This window comes from Eutrigla gurnardus (assembly GCF_963514095.1).
Source record: "Eutrigla gurnardus genome assembly, chromosome: 2".
NCBI lineage: Eukaryota > Metazoa > Chordata > Actinopteri > Perciformes > Triglidae > Eutrigla > Eutrigla gurnardus.
The window spans coordinates 13,948,125-13,963,647 of NC_139916.1; the positions used below are offsets into that span (position 1 = coordinate 13,948,125).

General features: G+C 46.7%; 1 protein-coding gene across 10 annotated transcripts in view; it reads left to right on the plus strand.

Moving 5' to 3' along the window:
• The window catches only part of magi1b (membrane associated guanylate kinase, WW and PDZ domain containing 1b), a 123,748-nt gene extending 109,299 nt beyond the window's left edge, over positions 1–14,449 (plus strand). For 8 of the 10 annotated variants that reach the window (XM_084036372.1, XM_084036375.1, XM_084036374.1 and 5 more), the window contains 6 exons: positions 1,627–1,830; positions 5,608–5,701; positions 5,812–5,899; positions 6,671–6,814; positions 9,357–9,495; positions 12,362–14,449. In XM_084036372.1, coding sequence (XP_083892498.1) covers positions 1,627–1,830; positions 5,608–5,701; positions 5,812–5,899; positions 6,671–6,814; positions 9,357–9,495; positions 12,362–13,659 — 1,967 coding nt within the window. In that variant the 3' untranslated portion in view covers positions 13,660–14,449. Of the gene's footprint in view, positions 1–1,626; positions 1,831–5,607; positions 5,702–5,811; positions 5,900–6,670; positions 6,815–9,356; positions 9,496–11,198; positions 11,631–12,361 lie in introns of those variants that run through there. The other 2 variants (XM_084036373.1, XM_084036377.1) reach the window with 2 other exon arrangements.
• The last annotated feature ends 1,074 nt before the right edge of the window (positions 14,450–15,523 follow it).

Consider the following 15,523-nt stretch of genomic DNA (forward strand, 5'->3'; position numbering starts at 1 on the left):
ACCAACCCTCTTCAAAGGAGTGGTTCTTCTTTCTCATTTCTGCCCGAGCCTGTCAAACCGAGACACTGAAACCACTTCTTTGCCTGCAGCTGCTGCTCCACTCACACAAGGCTTTTATAATTGATCACAAGTGAAGTGGGACTTACATAAGGCATTTGTATTATTCAGATGAACTTAAATGGCTTCTGCCGAGCAGGTTGGCCCTAAAAGCCTAATGACAACTTAATGAGAACGAGTGCTGCATGCAGTATACAACGGAAATGATCGGTGAGAGGAATATTTATTTATAAACACGCAGAATCGGTGAGATGCACCGACTCAAAATCTCTCAGGTTATTTTGCATCACTTTTCGCTGATAAAGAAATCTCTGTATTGTTGAAAAATTCTGATGTTGCTGTATTTGCTGTTTGATATCACACATCACGACATATAAAGCTGTTCAAATGGACTCTACTTTGCTTTTTACAAACTAGAAGCCTCTTTTCTATGCAGTGCACTCTACTGCCATGGCTCCGTGCCTACGCCGCTATGGCATTCCACTTCTTTCTGTGCTCTTATCTCCGTCAGTGTGGGTGGACTGAAAGGGCCTGGAAATGCTCAACTGTTCAGGTTGGCTTACAGAGTGGCAGAGCTCCTATTTGCAGGTCAGAGTACAGGCCAACAAAGTTGCTTTATTTGACTCGACCCGACATTTAAAAATCTAATCGAAACCTATTGGCAGCATGAAATCAGTCCACACACATACTGGAGAAGCACTTTACTTTGTTCAGAAACGCTACAGCACCTTTTTTTTTTCTCTGTCTCTCCGTCGTCTACTTTCCACTCAGGAGTAAGTTAAAGAGACAGGATGGAGGTCAGGGTTAGACAAGTTTGTAGTGGAATAAAAGAGAGGAAGGCAGTTGAAGGTGGAGATTAATTCTAATAAAAAAAAAGAGACGGTGAAAGGAAGGAGTGAATGCGTGCTCCTGTTCTCTGCAGTGACTGATGTCAGACTGCAGACAGAAGGTGGGGGAGAGAGAGAGAGGGAAGGAAACAGAGACCTCGGGTTAGTTGCTGAGATGTCAGCTCTGATGTATGTTTGCCGTCTCCAACTTTCTGGGGGTGCAGGTGTTTAGGATGCAAACGACACAACGCAGTTCTTTCATTATGAGCCTTTTATTGCTGAGAGACTCGTGCAAATATAATAATGATACCCATTTTAGCAATTCGACCCTGGAGCAACTCCACACATAAGAGGAGGAAGAGACAGCGAGGGTGGAGAAAGGCAAACCCATGGAAACATTTATTTTGCCAATGATTAATTAACAAAAAACCAATGTGCAGGAAGGAGTCTAAGAACTACAGTATGACAGATGCTCGTATTTCTCTGCAGAGCACACATTAGCCCTTCTTTGCGGACGCTTGCATTTCTGTTGTTTTTCTGATCAGCTCCTCTCGGTGACTGTGGCTTGGCTGGCTGTCGCTGAATTAACCCTCAACCTTCTGATCCTGTTTCTCTACTCCTTTCCCATTCCTTTCCCTCCTCTCTCCAAATGCAATCCAACATCACCCCCAACACACACACACACACGCACACACACATACTACCTGAACTACGCATCACTACATGTCAATGGTGACCATAGTTGGCAATGCATGTGTGGCCATGCCCCACAAAATAGGGCGCATCATCGAGGGCAGCCCGGCGGACCGCTGCGGGAAGCTGAAAGTGGGCGACCGCATCCTGGCTGTGAACGCGTGCTCCATCACCAACAAGTCCCACTCGGACATCGTCAACCTCATCAAGGAGGCCGGGAACACCGTCACACTACGCATCATTCCTGGAGACGGTGAGTAGGGAGTAGTAGAGAACGGCTGCAATAAAATAGTTTATCATAATTACCAGTTTATCTGTGAAACTATGGAGGAACTTCACCAGGTGTTTACGTTTGATGGCAACCATTCAAAGGTCGAGTTCGAAGATGGGTGTTATCTGAGCAAGGTCCTTGCAAGTAGGGGGGTTGGAAGTGAACTTACCGTCTCAAGCTCGATTTGGTGTTGTGGCTGGTGTGATCACATCAAATTGTCTCTAATTTGTGGTTTTCTTTGAAAAAACCTAAAAGGCCTATGATAGAGCTTGAATCTTCACAGACAAGTTGTGATTTAATTTGCTTAATCATCTCTATTCCCTTGATAAACTGTTGCCAGAATAGGTACCCAGCTACCTCGGGGTTCTCAAAGGTGCCTTCAGGTTCCTTGCAACAGTGTGGGATATTGACACATTCTAATAGAATCAAATCCAGATGGTTGCTCTCAGCTAAATATTCCTATTTAGCCAAACTATTTAGCAGATTGCCCAAGTAGGACTTCAGATTGTTATTGTGTTTTTCCTCAATGGCATATTAATGGCAGTCAAACTGTATACTATTATTATGTAGTTGAAGTGTATTTGAAGAGCAAGACAAGTAAATCGTTTTCTTGAGTGGTTGTTATGCGTGCCTGCAGTGTTATATACAGCTTGCAGTTACTATACTTGCTTTCAAAGTGAATACGTGCAACATTGACAGAACTGCTATTTTTAAAATGATAGATAGGTGTGCGTGTGTGTGTGTGTGGGAGAGACCGAGATATGTAGAAGTTCATGTGGGTGTGCCGTTTTTGTCAAAGTGGTTTTAAGGAAAAGTTTGTGCAGATTGTATGTTGAGCTGTGCAGCTGAGAGCTCTCGCCACTTTGTGCTGACAGTTCACCCTGGCATGCTTCACAAATGCTGTTTAATTAAGTGTGTGTGTGTGTGTGTGTGTGTGTGTGTGTGTGTGTGTGTGTGTGTGTGTGTGTGTGTGTGTGTGTGTGTGTGTGTGTGTGTGTTGTGCGAGCAAGGCGATACTCCCTGTCAACATGCGCACTGGTAGAAATTGGAGCTATTTGTCCGCCGCTCGTTGCTTTCCGGCTCACTTCTTGTGGATGTGTTTTTTTGCGGAACGCTTGATGAGAGCAGTGAGCCAAAATTGCTCTGCCAAGAAGACACAGAGAGCAAGGGAGAAGGCGTCGGCGAGAAATAACTGGATAAGCTTTATCGGAAAGTTCTGGTCTGTGTTTATGTGCACGTGTCAAACACGGAGAGGCCGTCTGACAGGGAGAGTGACGAGGAAAGATTGTGGCCTGCGTTTCTAAGTTGCGTGCCTCTTGTTTACACATGACTGAGCGTGTCTATTTCTGTGTGGATCGGTCCCATCTTTCTCACATGAATAAATACCATCGCAAGAGGTTCTTCCAAGGTGAAGTCGGGTTCAGCTCCCCGCCTGTGTCGACACAAAGAGTTACGTATCGGCCGATGCTCGATGCTGCAATGACGAGAACCGGGGAACTCTTCCTGCTGGAACAGTAATGCATGCACAGCAGCTAACGCTTTCATCAAAGGTATGTCTCTGCAGCACAGAGTCAAGGCGCAGACAAAGCACGCCTTATTGCTTCCTATTGTGTTCGAGAAGGGAGACACACATCGAGGTGATACTATGTGGTACAGCCCTCCCACTTCTCTCCTTTGTCTTTCCCTCTCCTGAATGTCTCGCCGTGATTGTACCTGCTCTCCTTCCTAACTCGGTCTGTTCGGGGCGGATTGCCACAGCGATAGACAAATGACAGAAGCGGCTCAGTGCTTCTTCTTTGCGTCACGAACGTGGAGAAGCAAAGGAGGAGAAAAGAGGCAGCGGGTCGCGAACGGAGCGGAAAGACGGGAAGAAACGGAGCTCCTGCCATTAATTTCCAGACAGAAAACTGTTGGACGAGAGATAAATAGAGAGAGGCAGTAGAAAGGAAAGGAGTGGGTTATAAATGCAAATGAGCAGATGGAGGGGCGTGCAGGGTTTCCAGGGACAAATTTGAGGCTATGAAAGTGAAAAACAAGCAACAGAAAATATGTGTTGTTGCGGTTGGTGCCAGAAAGTCTCACGGATGCAGCACGGACTTCATGCTGAGGGCCGAGTTGAGTCATCGGACCCTCGCTACTCCCACGAGCAGCAACCTCCAGTGCTGAGAAATGAAGCCGAGGCAGAAGTGCCAAAAACTGCAGTCCCTCAAATGGCCACTTGAAGCTGGCTACTGAAGCGAGCCAATCCATGGTCTTGGCCTCTGTAGCTAATTTCCCAGTTCATGACAAATGCACAGGAGATGAGTTTATATGTAACTCACCTGGTTAAATGATATAATGCTTAAAGTAGATAATAATTGAGGGGCGTGGCCTCGTTGAGTGACAGGTGGGTGACGTACCAGGTTGCAAGTTGCTAGCTGGGTCACCCGAGTCCACCTCTGCTCCACCCACGATTCATCTGTTTGCCCATTTTTGGATTAGCTGGGAGTTAGGCTGGCCCCCAAAGACACCCACTTTGAGTTTCCCAACGGACACCAATGGGTGACGTCTGGGAGACAATGTCCCAACTCTATACCGTCTGTTGTATTCCCAGAACTAGAAGGTGCCGCTCAATCTAGTCGGAATGACGCCCGCCACACCCACGCTGCAGTTTGACTGGTTGACTTTGTATCTTGTGGGCAATGGTCGATGGAGGGGTTAAGCCAACAGGCTGTAAGGTGACTGGTGGTATGGAGGATATGAATAGATTAGACAGGAACTGACCGTGAGGCGAATAGCAAGTAGGGGACAAAGAAGAGAGTGGAGCGTTGTAATCAAACAAAGCATACCTGTTAATAGCCAGGAAAGATACGCTTGTTAAGGAGAAGATTGGCTTTCTTTATGCAGCAAGAGTAATGTAATGACTGTGGATTTTTATCATTAGAGCCCAGCGTGATGCAGTGATAACACAAAATGATTGAACCAGAATAACCAGGAGCTTTTATGTCCCTAGAGGCTGCGAGAGGTCGAGTTTCCTGTTTGACATGCAGACACAGGAGTCCACAAAGGAACACAATGATAGAGGCTGCACGGTGGTGTAGTGGGTAGCACTGCCGCCTCACAGCGAGAGGGTCGCGGATACGATTCCTGGGTTGGGTTTGGGTGCGAGTTTGCATGTTCTCCCCGTGTAAGCGTGGGTTCTCTCCGGGTTCTCCGGCTTCCTCCCACAGTCCAAAGACATGCAGGACGGGGGGATAGGGTCATTGATGACTCTAAATTGGTAGGTGTGAATGTGAGAGTGAATGGTTGTCTGTCTCTACATGTCGGCCCTGTGATGGACTGGCGTCCTGTCCTTCGCCCAACGACAGCTGGGATCGGCTCCAGCCCCCCCCCCCCCGAATATAGGATAAGCGGTAGACGATGGATGGAACACAATGTTAGAACAGTGTGACAACATATGACTGGTGGCACAAATGGACAGTGTCATGATCCCCATCGGCCGGCTAATGTTTGTATCTGACAGCTGCTGAGTCATCGCACTGAGGAATTAAAATGTTCCACATGTGAAATATGGATTCCTTTCCATCAGTCTTCCAGGACTCTAGAGACACTTCTGTTGCAGTATTTGTACTGAAATTGCAATGTGTTGAAATAGAAGATTTATTGGTAAAGCATATGTCAATAAGATTTTTTATTTTTTATTTCGTATGATACAGAACTGTATGTAGATTTATTAGTTGACATGAAAAGCAAAAACTATCCTTCTGCTACTCTTCTCAGAGTCATCAAATGCTTCTTTGTTGACCAATGCAGAGAAGATCGCCACGATAACCACCACCCACACACCTCAGCAACAGGCTGCACCTGAGGCCAGGTAAGGGGCACGCTGGGAAATTGAGTTTTTTGTACAGACAAGTAAAGTCTTGTAAAAAAGGAAGTGGAAAATGTAAATTCGACACTGACCGCTGTATCTTTCTGCCTCAGGAACAACACCAAACCAAAACAAGAATCGTTTGAATTCAAAGCACCGCCGGGCCCTCCTCCCCAACCCCCGACACAAGTCTCAGCTCAGGTAAGGAAGGTCACTCCAGCCATCCTTCATCCACACAACCGTCTACTTCATGTCTCCATCAAACACCCCAGCAGCCTGCGCTCCATCCCCCGTCAGCTTCCTACCCACATTCCCATTTGTCTTCTCACACATCGATCCAGCTGTTCTCCAGCAGCCATTCCTCCTCCGTCCCTTCACGCCTCGACCAATATACTGTAGCCACCCACCTTCCCAAGGACGAGCAAAGTGCTCTTTCTATTTATTTATCATTCCCTTTTCGTCCACCTGCTGACGTTATCCCTGCATTAAAGGAAGCCTGTTGGCTTTCAAAGCAACCCCTCAGTCCGCTGTGTTCACTGCTGAATTAATCTGGCGCTGTGGAGATGGCTCGCACAGATACCATTGATCCTGCAGCAGAGGAGATTAGAGGAGCCTGAAGACAGGAGCTGCCGGGGCTGTCTGCCTGTCCTTGTGTTGCCCCCCCCCCCTCTCTCTCCCTCTCTCTCTCTCTCTCTCTCTCTCTCTCTCACTCTCTCTCTCTCCCTCTCTCCACCCAAGGCATCAAATATTCAGCATCCTTACTCCACCTGAGCATATGCATGCACACAAACATTCAATGACACACCAACTATTAAGTAGGTGTGACTTTCCTGAAGGTGGCATTTGTCCAGTGCTCTGGAAAGAGGAGCCCACTTCAAAGGACACGCACACTCCAGACCTGAATCACAAGCCTTGATGCAAATGTCTCCCCCCCACCCCTGTCTCTCTGTGTGTGTGGTCCGTCTCCATCAGGATGCTGAGTTCTACTCAGTGGACCTTGAGCGAGACAACAAAGGCTTCGGCTTCAGCCTGCGGGGAGGCAGAGAATACAACATGGACCTGTACGTGCTGCGGCTAGCTGAGGACGGAGCAGCCGTCCGCAACGGGAAGATGAGGGTACGGACACAGCCTTTTAACGGCAAACACTCACCAAAACATCACCACATCTAGATATGAGGTTTAGCCGGGACTCTGCTTCCTCAGGAACCTTTATATGAGAGGAGTTTTGTTGTTAAAGACATTTGGTGTCCTCAGAAGTGATACCAAGCAACTGACAAATGTATGACAGGAAGTCTGCTTTATTACACTAGAGCTGTGGGTGTCTAACTAAAGGAGTTGTACAGCAGATATCTGTTGCTTTGTCTTTTTCAATGCGTCTCTCGCAGCTTTGTCTCCCAACTTTGTTGAAGTGTAATACTAATCAGCTGCTTGAGGATTGGATTGAATTCTGAATTTTACATTTTTCTGTTTCCTCTTGTGGCCTTATAAAATGAGAGCTTAGTCTCAGCGGGACTTCATTAAATGAAGGTTATATGCAACTGTGATAGCAACAGTCATTATGTAACTGGAATACTTCCAAATGATTATTAGGCTGCATTCTTTATATCCAATCAAACGATCTCCTGGGGTTAATTATCTATTTGGAGTGTTTTGGTTTATTATGGCACATAAATGGGCAGCTCAAGTATTTTAGTTAATTTGTTTCTTGTTTGGTAGCGTCTATATCCTGCCATAGAGCTTTATGTACAGTATATATCTTTATGTATATAGTTTTATGTAAATAGCTTTATGTATGTAGCTTTATGTATATAGTATCGAATTGCTATTATTTTGACAGATATTTTGTGTAATTTTGAAGGGATCTGTTCCAAACAAAGATATTTCTTAAGTCTGTGGAAAATGATGTGTAAACGAGGACATCTCTGCCCCACGACAATCTTTAATGTAAAATTGTATTTTGACAAACACACATTTTGATTTTTACAATTGTGCCTCCTGCGATTTTGCAGCACATTGCGAGTCAGATTTATTGAGCAGCCCTCTTTATGTGTTATGTCATCGTGTGTGGGGAACATAACAGTTCCTCATCAGAGCAGCGCTTGCTAGTCGTTCAACGGTGAGAACGGTGAGAAGGGGACAATTAGGAACAAAAGGACTTACATATGAGTTGAGTGGGAGACATTTGCATGTGAAAAAAACGGCCCTGTTTCCAGCTTTGTAACTGCTTTTTTTTTTTCACATAATCCAAATTTAAGGGGTTTATTTAACTTAACAAGTTTGAGGATTTTCTCAGTTCATAAAGGGAACACTTAATCCAACAGTTTGTCTGAAAACCCTTCAAAACTAGAGATATGGGATTTGGACAGTTCTGCACTTCCAGCACAACAACTTCTCTCAATGTTAATTAGATTTATCGTCGTGATTCTGAGATGACAATTCCCTCCTCTCAGGTGCCGTCTAAGCCCGTTAACTGTGTTGATTAACAAGCGGGGCTGATGATACTGCCTCAAAGACTTAACAGCCATCAGAATAATATTATCTATCAATATAATTGCTTGTGCATAATGTAACCCCCCAATTACTGCAAGCTATGCTTCACTGAATATAAACACAGACGCCTCCGGGCTTGAGCCTATAACAGGTTCACTGTGTGACGGCGATATCAAAGCGCAATGTGAACGTTGCAGAGTTGCGGAGCATACCTGTGTACAGACTACGCACATGTTTAATGACTCAACATCTCTCTACCAGCTCATACAGGGGCTTTGATACATGCTTCAGAAGCTGCCATGTAAGCGTTATATTTAACCTTTAATTAGATGAACTGCATGAGTCGGTAGCACTTTCCCCTGAGCTGCTTGATTGAATATACAATGTGGCGTTAATTGATTCTCCCCCGATGTGTTTGCATGCGATGTACGACGTTCGCAGAGAGCCTGTCGGCGTGTGTGTTAATGCATGTACGCTACGAGGGCGGTTTGGATATATGTAAATCTACTACGTATAGGAAGTGTGTGGGCGGGCGTCGCATGAATACATACATTTGTGTTTTTTTTGCACCTTATTAGCCGAGGTATTAATAGCAACAGCTCTGTGAGGCAGAGAGAGGTGTCAGCTAGAGATCCATACTCTGACAGAGAGGAATTCCCTCGGCGCCGACAGCACTGTCAGATAACTCGAGGCGTGGAGGCGAAGCACCGGGAGCAAAAAAAAGTGTTTCTTCTGGCTGCTGCTCTCCGTGTCACGGTTACTGCTTTTCAACACAATTTGCCCTCTCTCAACACTGTTGATTTAGAGAAAACTTTTTTTTTTTTAATGTGCTTTTGTGCAGTTTACCGTCCTGAGGATTCCATAAGTAACTTCTCCCCATCTGTCCTCCCTGTTCCTCCCCTTCTGCTGTCACTGTGTCCCTTTGAACTTCCTGCCTGTCATCTCTCCTCTTCTTCTTTCTCCGCCACTCTCACTTGTTTTCTGCATTCTGACTTTGCTCCGCTGTCTCCTTCCCTTCTTCTGGCTTTTGCCGTCTTTTCCCCCTTCTGATTTTTACACCCCCCCTCTCCCCAATCTTCACCCGTCTTTGTGTCACTCCTCCCTGCCTCCCACCTCTTGCTTCCTCCCTCTCTTCATCTCCGTCCCCCGTCTCCTCCCTTTTCCACAGGTCGGCGATGAAATCTTGGAGATCAACGGCGAGAGCACGAAGGGCATGAAGCATGCGCGAGCCATCGAGCTCATCAAGAGTGGAGGCCGGCGCGTCCATCTGGTGCTCAAGAGGGGTGATGGCTCTGTGCCTGAATATGGTGGGTCAATCTACGAAAACATTCCCTTCTCCCCCATCTTCACGCCCTGAGCCAAGGGACACCCAGTGGACAGTGGTGGGGGTCGAAGGGGAAAGAACTTACCCTCCCAGGACCCTTCACCCATCCCTGGGACCAATCCACCAGGGAGGGGGAAGGGGTTGGTTGGTCTTTGGTCTCTTTCTGGTGGAGGGCACTACTGGGCTTTGGGATTTTGGAGAGGGGGGGGGCAGCAGACGTGGAGGTTGCTCCTCTGGGTGCTGTCGCCCCCTCCCTGCTGTCACCTGCTCTCAGTTTCCATGTCATCCCGCTGTCACTTTTCACCTTCTGGCCACTGAGCAAAAGCACTCTGCTGGGACTCTGCAGGAAGGTGGTGGGTCTGATCTCAGTGCTCCATGAAAACAGATACTGTTTACAGGCTTTGAATGACCAGAGTAGTGGAAATCAGTGTTTGGAGTGATTATTGAGGACTCCATATCCTCATGAATCACTCATTTAGCATTAAGAGGAAGAAAGAAAGAAAGAAAACTTGATCCATTGCATCTTTGCAGCTTCAGTTAGGACGTGACCCAAACGTATTTATGATATTTATTGAAGGTGAATGTAAGCTACTGAACTCTTAAGGGTTTTATGTGAGAACTGTATTGAGAAGAAAAAGGCAGTCTGATGCTTTTTTTTTCTTTCTTTTTTTTTTGTTGCAAATTTCAAAGAGGAAAATCTCACTATACTGTGCTTGACATTACTCACTAATCCATGGATTTTATTTGCACCCACACTGTTAATGTCATTGAAAAGCTGTGACGATAGGAACTCCACCCATCCCCACTCAAAAAGAACGAGTCGCTCCAATTATATAGACATTTTGTACAGTGATGAAGAATAGAGGCATTTTTACAAGTATTTTTGTTCCGTGTACAGAGCCATGATCAAAGCCACATATTAATGGATAAAAGTCTATTGCTGCATGAACTTGTCAAAAGTGTAAATTGGATTTTTTTTTTCCGCTTATACTGTATATTTTCCATAATATTTATGGAACATTGCTTGTTTTTTTTTAATCGTATTGACCTGTTTTGATTGATAGTCACGAGTCATCATAAATGTTTTTTTTTTATTTTGTTACTTTTGTTTTTGAGTGGAGAAACATTTGCCTGTCTTGAAAAGTTCGTCAATGTAATTTTATTTGCGCTCCGAATGTGCTGTCTCAACCTGCATCGATATGACATCATGTGAAGAACTTGTATATTTTGGATCATTGTTTGTACTTTTTAGTTGGCACAAACCTTCGACAGTGACTGCCAGTCTTTCTTTTGATTTCTGTCAGCAATGTAAAGCTGCTTCATACGCTGTTGTCGTGGGTGTCAGCCTCACTGTCTACTTTTCGTTTTTTCTGCTGCTTCTGTGTCCACATGTTTAGGTGTGTGTGGGTTAGAGGGTCAGATGTGTGTGTGTGTGTGTGCTTGGTTGGAGGGCTTTTCTCTGTAACTGATGGGTTCCACTGAAGGGTTTGGGCAATTTCCTGGACTGTCTCTTTATTCTGAATGACTCAATGATCAAATAAACACTTTTTTTTTTCATTGGAAAAAAAAACCAACACAATAATTCTCCTTTTTCTTTCCTTCAAGTTGGTTCTGTGGGCGATCTAAACCCTGTGCTCTTCTCTTCTTCTCTCTCCGTATTGCGCTGGGCTTCTTGTCTTCCTTCAGGGATGGCTGTTCCCCATCTCACTGCATGTATGAGAAATGACAAGATGGGGGAGGCCTCAGTCCTCCAAAATCAGACCACGGTTTGTAACTGTCCTCCCCATGTCGTCTGGCTCGCCCACCCACTTCCTGTCCCTCTCTCTCTCTCTCCGTCTCGCTCTTTCGCCATCCTGATCTCTGTGTGGTGTGGCTTCAACTCACCCCTCTCCATGCTCTGTTCCATACACACAAGCCTATCCACCCGAAACACATTGCCAGTACCGCCGCTGCCGCTGCCGCCGTTATGGACACTTTATGCATATGTCTGCATTCAACCTCTGGGAAACACGTCCCAGGTGTAGGTGAAATGCAGATTGTTGATTTGTTCTTGTTAATGAGTTTAAATATTCACCCTGCTTTAGACTATCAACGAACATCCTCTTTGTTGCTAGTGATCTATAGATAGATAGATAGATAGATAGATAGATAGATAGATAGATAGATAGATAGATAGATAGATAGATAGATAAAGATGAATCCTAAGAATCTGATAAGCAAAGATCGTGGTTGCTGCACATGATTTAGTGAAACTCACCGGATGAGTTTCCTTCAGGTAATGCAGCCAAATTGATGCCGAGTTGTGCAGAACATTTCATTCTTCTTGTCTTGGGAAAATGCCAACTAGACTCCAGTAGTTTTTCAGATCTCATTTTAAGCATTTTATTTGCTTGATACATTTACAAAGTGTCTGAGGCATCATGACAGAGCATGAAAGAGCATGGCTAATCAGTGCAACGAAGCAGCATCATCGACATGCAGCACACTGACTGTATCCAGCCTCCGGTCCAGCCGCCCGACCGGCCATGTCCCGCTTCAGGCAGGTGACCCGGGTAGACCTGGGAACAGGTTTGTTGTGGGTAACGAGTCTCGTCAAGGCTGCCTTTCTGTCACTGCCTTTATTGTCTCATGTGTAAGCTACACTAATGTTTTACCATTGGCTGTTGCCGCGCCATCTAACAACTAGCCATCTTTGCTGGCATCAACATCAGAATGGCTTCCATTGGAAATGTTTCTCCGCTTGGTGTCCGAGTGGTTCCGCATGGTTAATGTGAAAGCAGATAGGAGCGCTTCCAGTCTAGACGCATGTTTGATCCGCCTGCCCTCGTCTGTATGTCACTGTGTTCCAGACGGCAGCCCCAACGACGGCAGCGCAGCCAACCCAGCCGCAGGGTTACAAGACGCTGCGGAAGTGAGCTTCCTGCCCCCGACCAGCGCGCCATCAGAGTTAAGCCTCCCACCAGAACCCCAACAACCATCCCGGAGCAAAAAGGAGCCGACCCGCCAATCCGCTGGCATCGGCAAGCACCACCATTCCAACCACCGCCACCGCTCCCCCCATAAGAAGACCGGCACGGGAAAACACAAGGGGAGACGAAGGTCCCCGGGGAAGAACCTGACCAAGCTGTTCAAGAAGAAAGATGACAAGGCAAGCGACGGCCACCGCCACCATTCCGGTGGGCGCCACCGCAGCCGCCAACGATCACCTGACAAGGTGCACAGCCGGTCGCGCAGTGCAGAAAACACCCTGGACAACCGCCAGGGGGGACACCGCCACGGCCGCTCCCCTGATAGACGCCACGGCCACCACTCCCCTCATCGCCGCCATCGCTCTCCTTACCGCTCACCTCACCGCTCGCCTCACCGCTCGCCACGCCGCCATAGGTCCCCCCACCGCTCACGGCACCACTCCCCAACCAGACGCCACGCCCATTCCTTAGATCCCTACCGTCGCGACGCCTCTCCAGAGAGATCGAGGCGCACCAATGAGAAGCCCAACGGGGATGAGACCGTGTTGAGGGACCCACCCAGGACTCCTGAACACAGCTTCGCCCTCGAGGACAGCATCCTCCGTGAGCCCCCGGCCCTGGACCGCCTGAACCGGGAGGCCACCCTACCGCTGCTGCGCAGGGAGGAGCGCCCGTACGGGGACGACAGCCTGCTGAAGAGAGCCTCCTCCATGGAGAGGATCTACAGGGACGACAGCCTGCTGAAGAGAGCCTCCTCCATGGAGAGGGCCTACAAGGGGGACAGCCTGCTGAGGGACATGGCCTCCCGCGGCCAGAGAGAAAACTTCAGAGACGCCACCTTGCCAAGAGTGCGCACCCCCGACTCGGATTCAGCCTTCCAGAAGTACAGCTCGCTGCTGAGGGGGCGCTCGCCTGACAGGACGGAGAGGGACGGCCGCTACGCCAGCCGAGGAAGTTCTCCCGAGCCGCAGTACCGAGCCCGTAGCCTTGGACGAGACATCTCCCCGATCCGGAGCCCCAGAAGGGACGACTCTGAGGACGAAGAGGACGATGACAATTTCATAGCGGCTAAGGTGAGAGAGTACTACAGCACGCTCAAGACCAGCAGCAATCGCTCGTCCGCCCTCCCTGAGCCCAAGAAGACCTACAAGGACAACCCCAAAGACCTGAGCATCTGAATGGACGTCTGTCAGCCAATCAAAACCACCACCCACAAACACCTCAAGTACTTGTTTGCACCGGTTCTACAGACATGCACCCAATTATGAACACACACACACCAGACAACATAGTACACACATTCATGCACACACACACACACATGTAACAACGTTGAGTTACTAACAAGACAGTGATTCCAAAATGACTCTTGAAAGCATTTTTTTTTCTTCTTTTTTTTTTTAAAATTGTATGTTTTTTGCCCTTTTTTGTTCTTCTTTTTGTTTAAGCATTCTACATTTACAGTAACTCAGACTTTTCCAGAAAATGTAAAACCATAAAAAACAATGATGTGCCTAACAGTTCCATTAACGAGCAACGTTTTCTTTTGGATTTGATATGTGACGGGCATTTGGTGCCGCACTGTCGAACGATGAAATGTCTGTACTTTTCCACGAGGATCCCACGGAAGTACCACGCACCTGGATCACTAACCGGTGCTCACAATGATGCTGTGCATGTCTTTACCGGTTTCAATGTCTCTCTCTCTCACTCTCTCTCTCTCACTATCATTCTCTCTCTCTCTCTCTCTCTCTCTCTCTCTCTCTCTCTCTCTCTCCCCAGTGCCACTGTTTTTTAGACATTTGACCAGATTATAGCACAAGCCTGCATTTGTTTGTATATTTTTGACAGTTTGCAGTATGTGTACATTCAGAGGTGATCATTTTAAAATGAAGGGAAAATTAAAAGTTAAAATATGATGATGATGATGATGATGATGTTAAAATAAAAATAATATATTCAACGAATAAACAAGTGTGGTTGTTTTTGCTTCGGCCTGCTTGGTTTTTGCATCCATTAGAATGATTTTTATTCAAAGGTCCTAAACAGGTTCAACAATCTAAACAGCGTGGTAGAAAGTGTGAAAGTGAGTACTGAGCTCTCTTCATTTGGGCAAACAAAAGGGGGAGGCTCACGTTGTTATCTCAGGCCTGCCCGATGTTGTGCGTGTGTGTGTGTGTGTGTGTGTGTTGAAATAAAGTCTTTGAAGAAAAGTAAAGCACAGAGCTCCCATCGTTTCATAACATCAAAGCCTGGATAGACCAGTCTAGAAAAATGTTCCTCCTCTCACTGCTTACTTTGATTCGTGCCTTTCCGATGCCCTGTTTCTCCCGTTGTCTCCGACACTCGGCCCTCCTCGTCCTGTATTTGCTCTCTTTTCCTTTTATAGAGAACTGTGGAGAAGCCTGTTTCAGGGCGATGGCAGCAGTACGTGGATGATGCTGCTGGGGAGGGCTATGCTGCGTCCCCCCCCTCCCAGAAACAGTGTGGTCACTTGTGGTGACCTGAATGCCAGCAGGGATTTACTACTGCAGAGAAATGAGATGTGTCCGGCAGTGCTTGAAGCTGAGACGGATGACACAAGATACATGGGAAAGGTGCTTTTTGTTCCCCCTTTTGTCTTTATAATATTTACTGATGAAAACTGCAGTTTTGAGATACTATTTAAATATGCAAGATGACGTGACTATATATATGATAATATCTGTTCAGATCACATTCCCCTTCCTCGTATACATTATGTCTACATGCAGAGAACTGGATACATCATACGGAGTTTCTTCCAGTCGCTACAACACATGCTTAGATACTTATGTTCAAACGCATGCATCCGAGATTACCCCGTGGACACAATCTGCACAGCTCGTAGAGGAAACGGGAGTCAGAGATGAAGCACCGCGATCAAACGGTAACATATCAGAGCTGTTTTTGGCCCAGTTTCTCTGCGATGCAACAGGGCCTCGATGCATTTCGCTCCTTTTGATGCAATGATCTGAAAGTGTTTTTCTTTTCTTTTTTACACGGCGAAATTTATGCATCTGG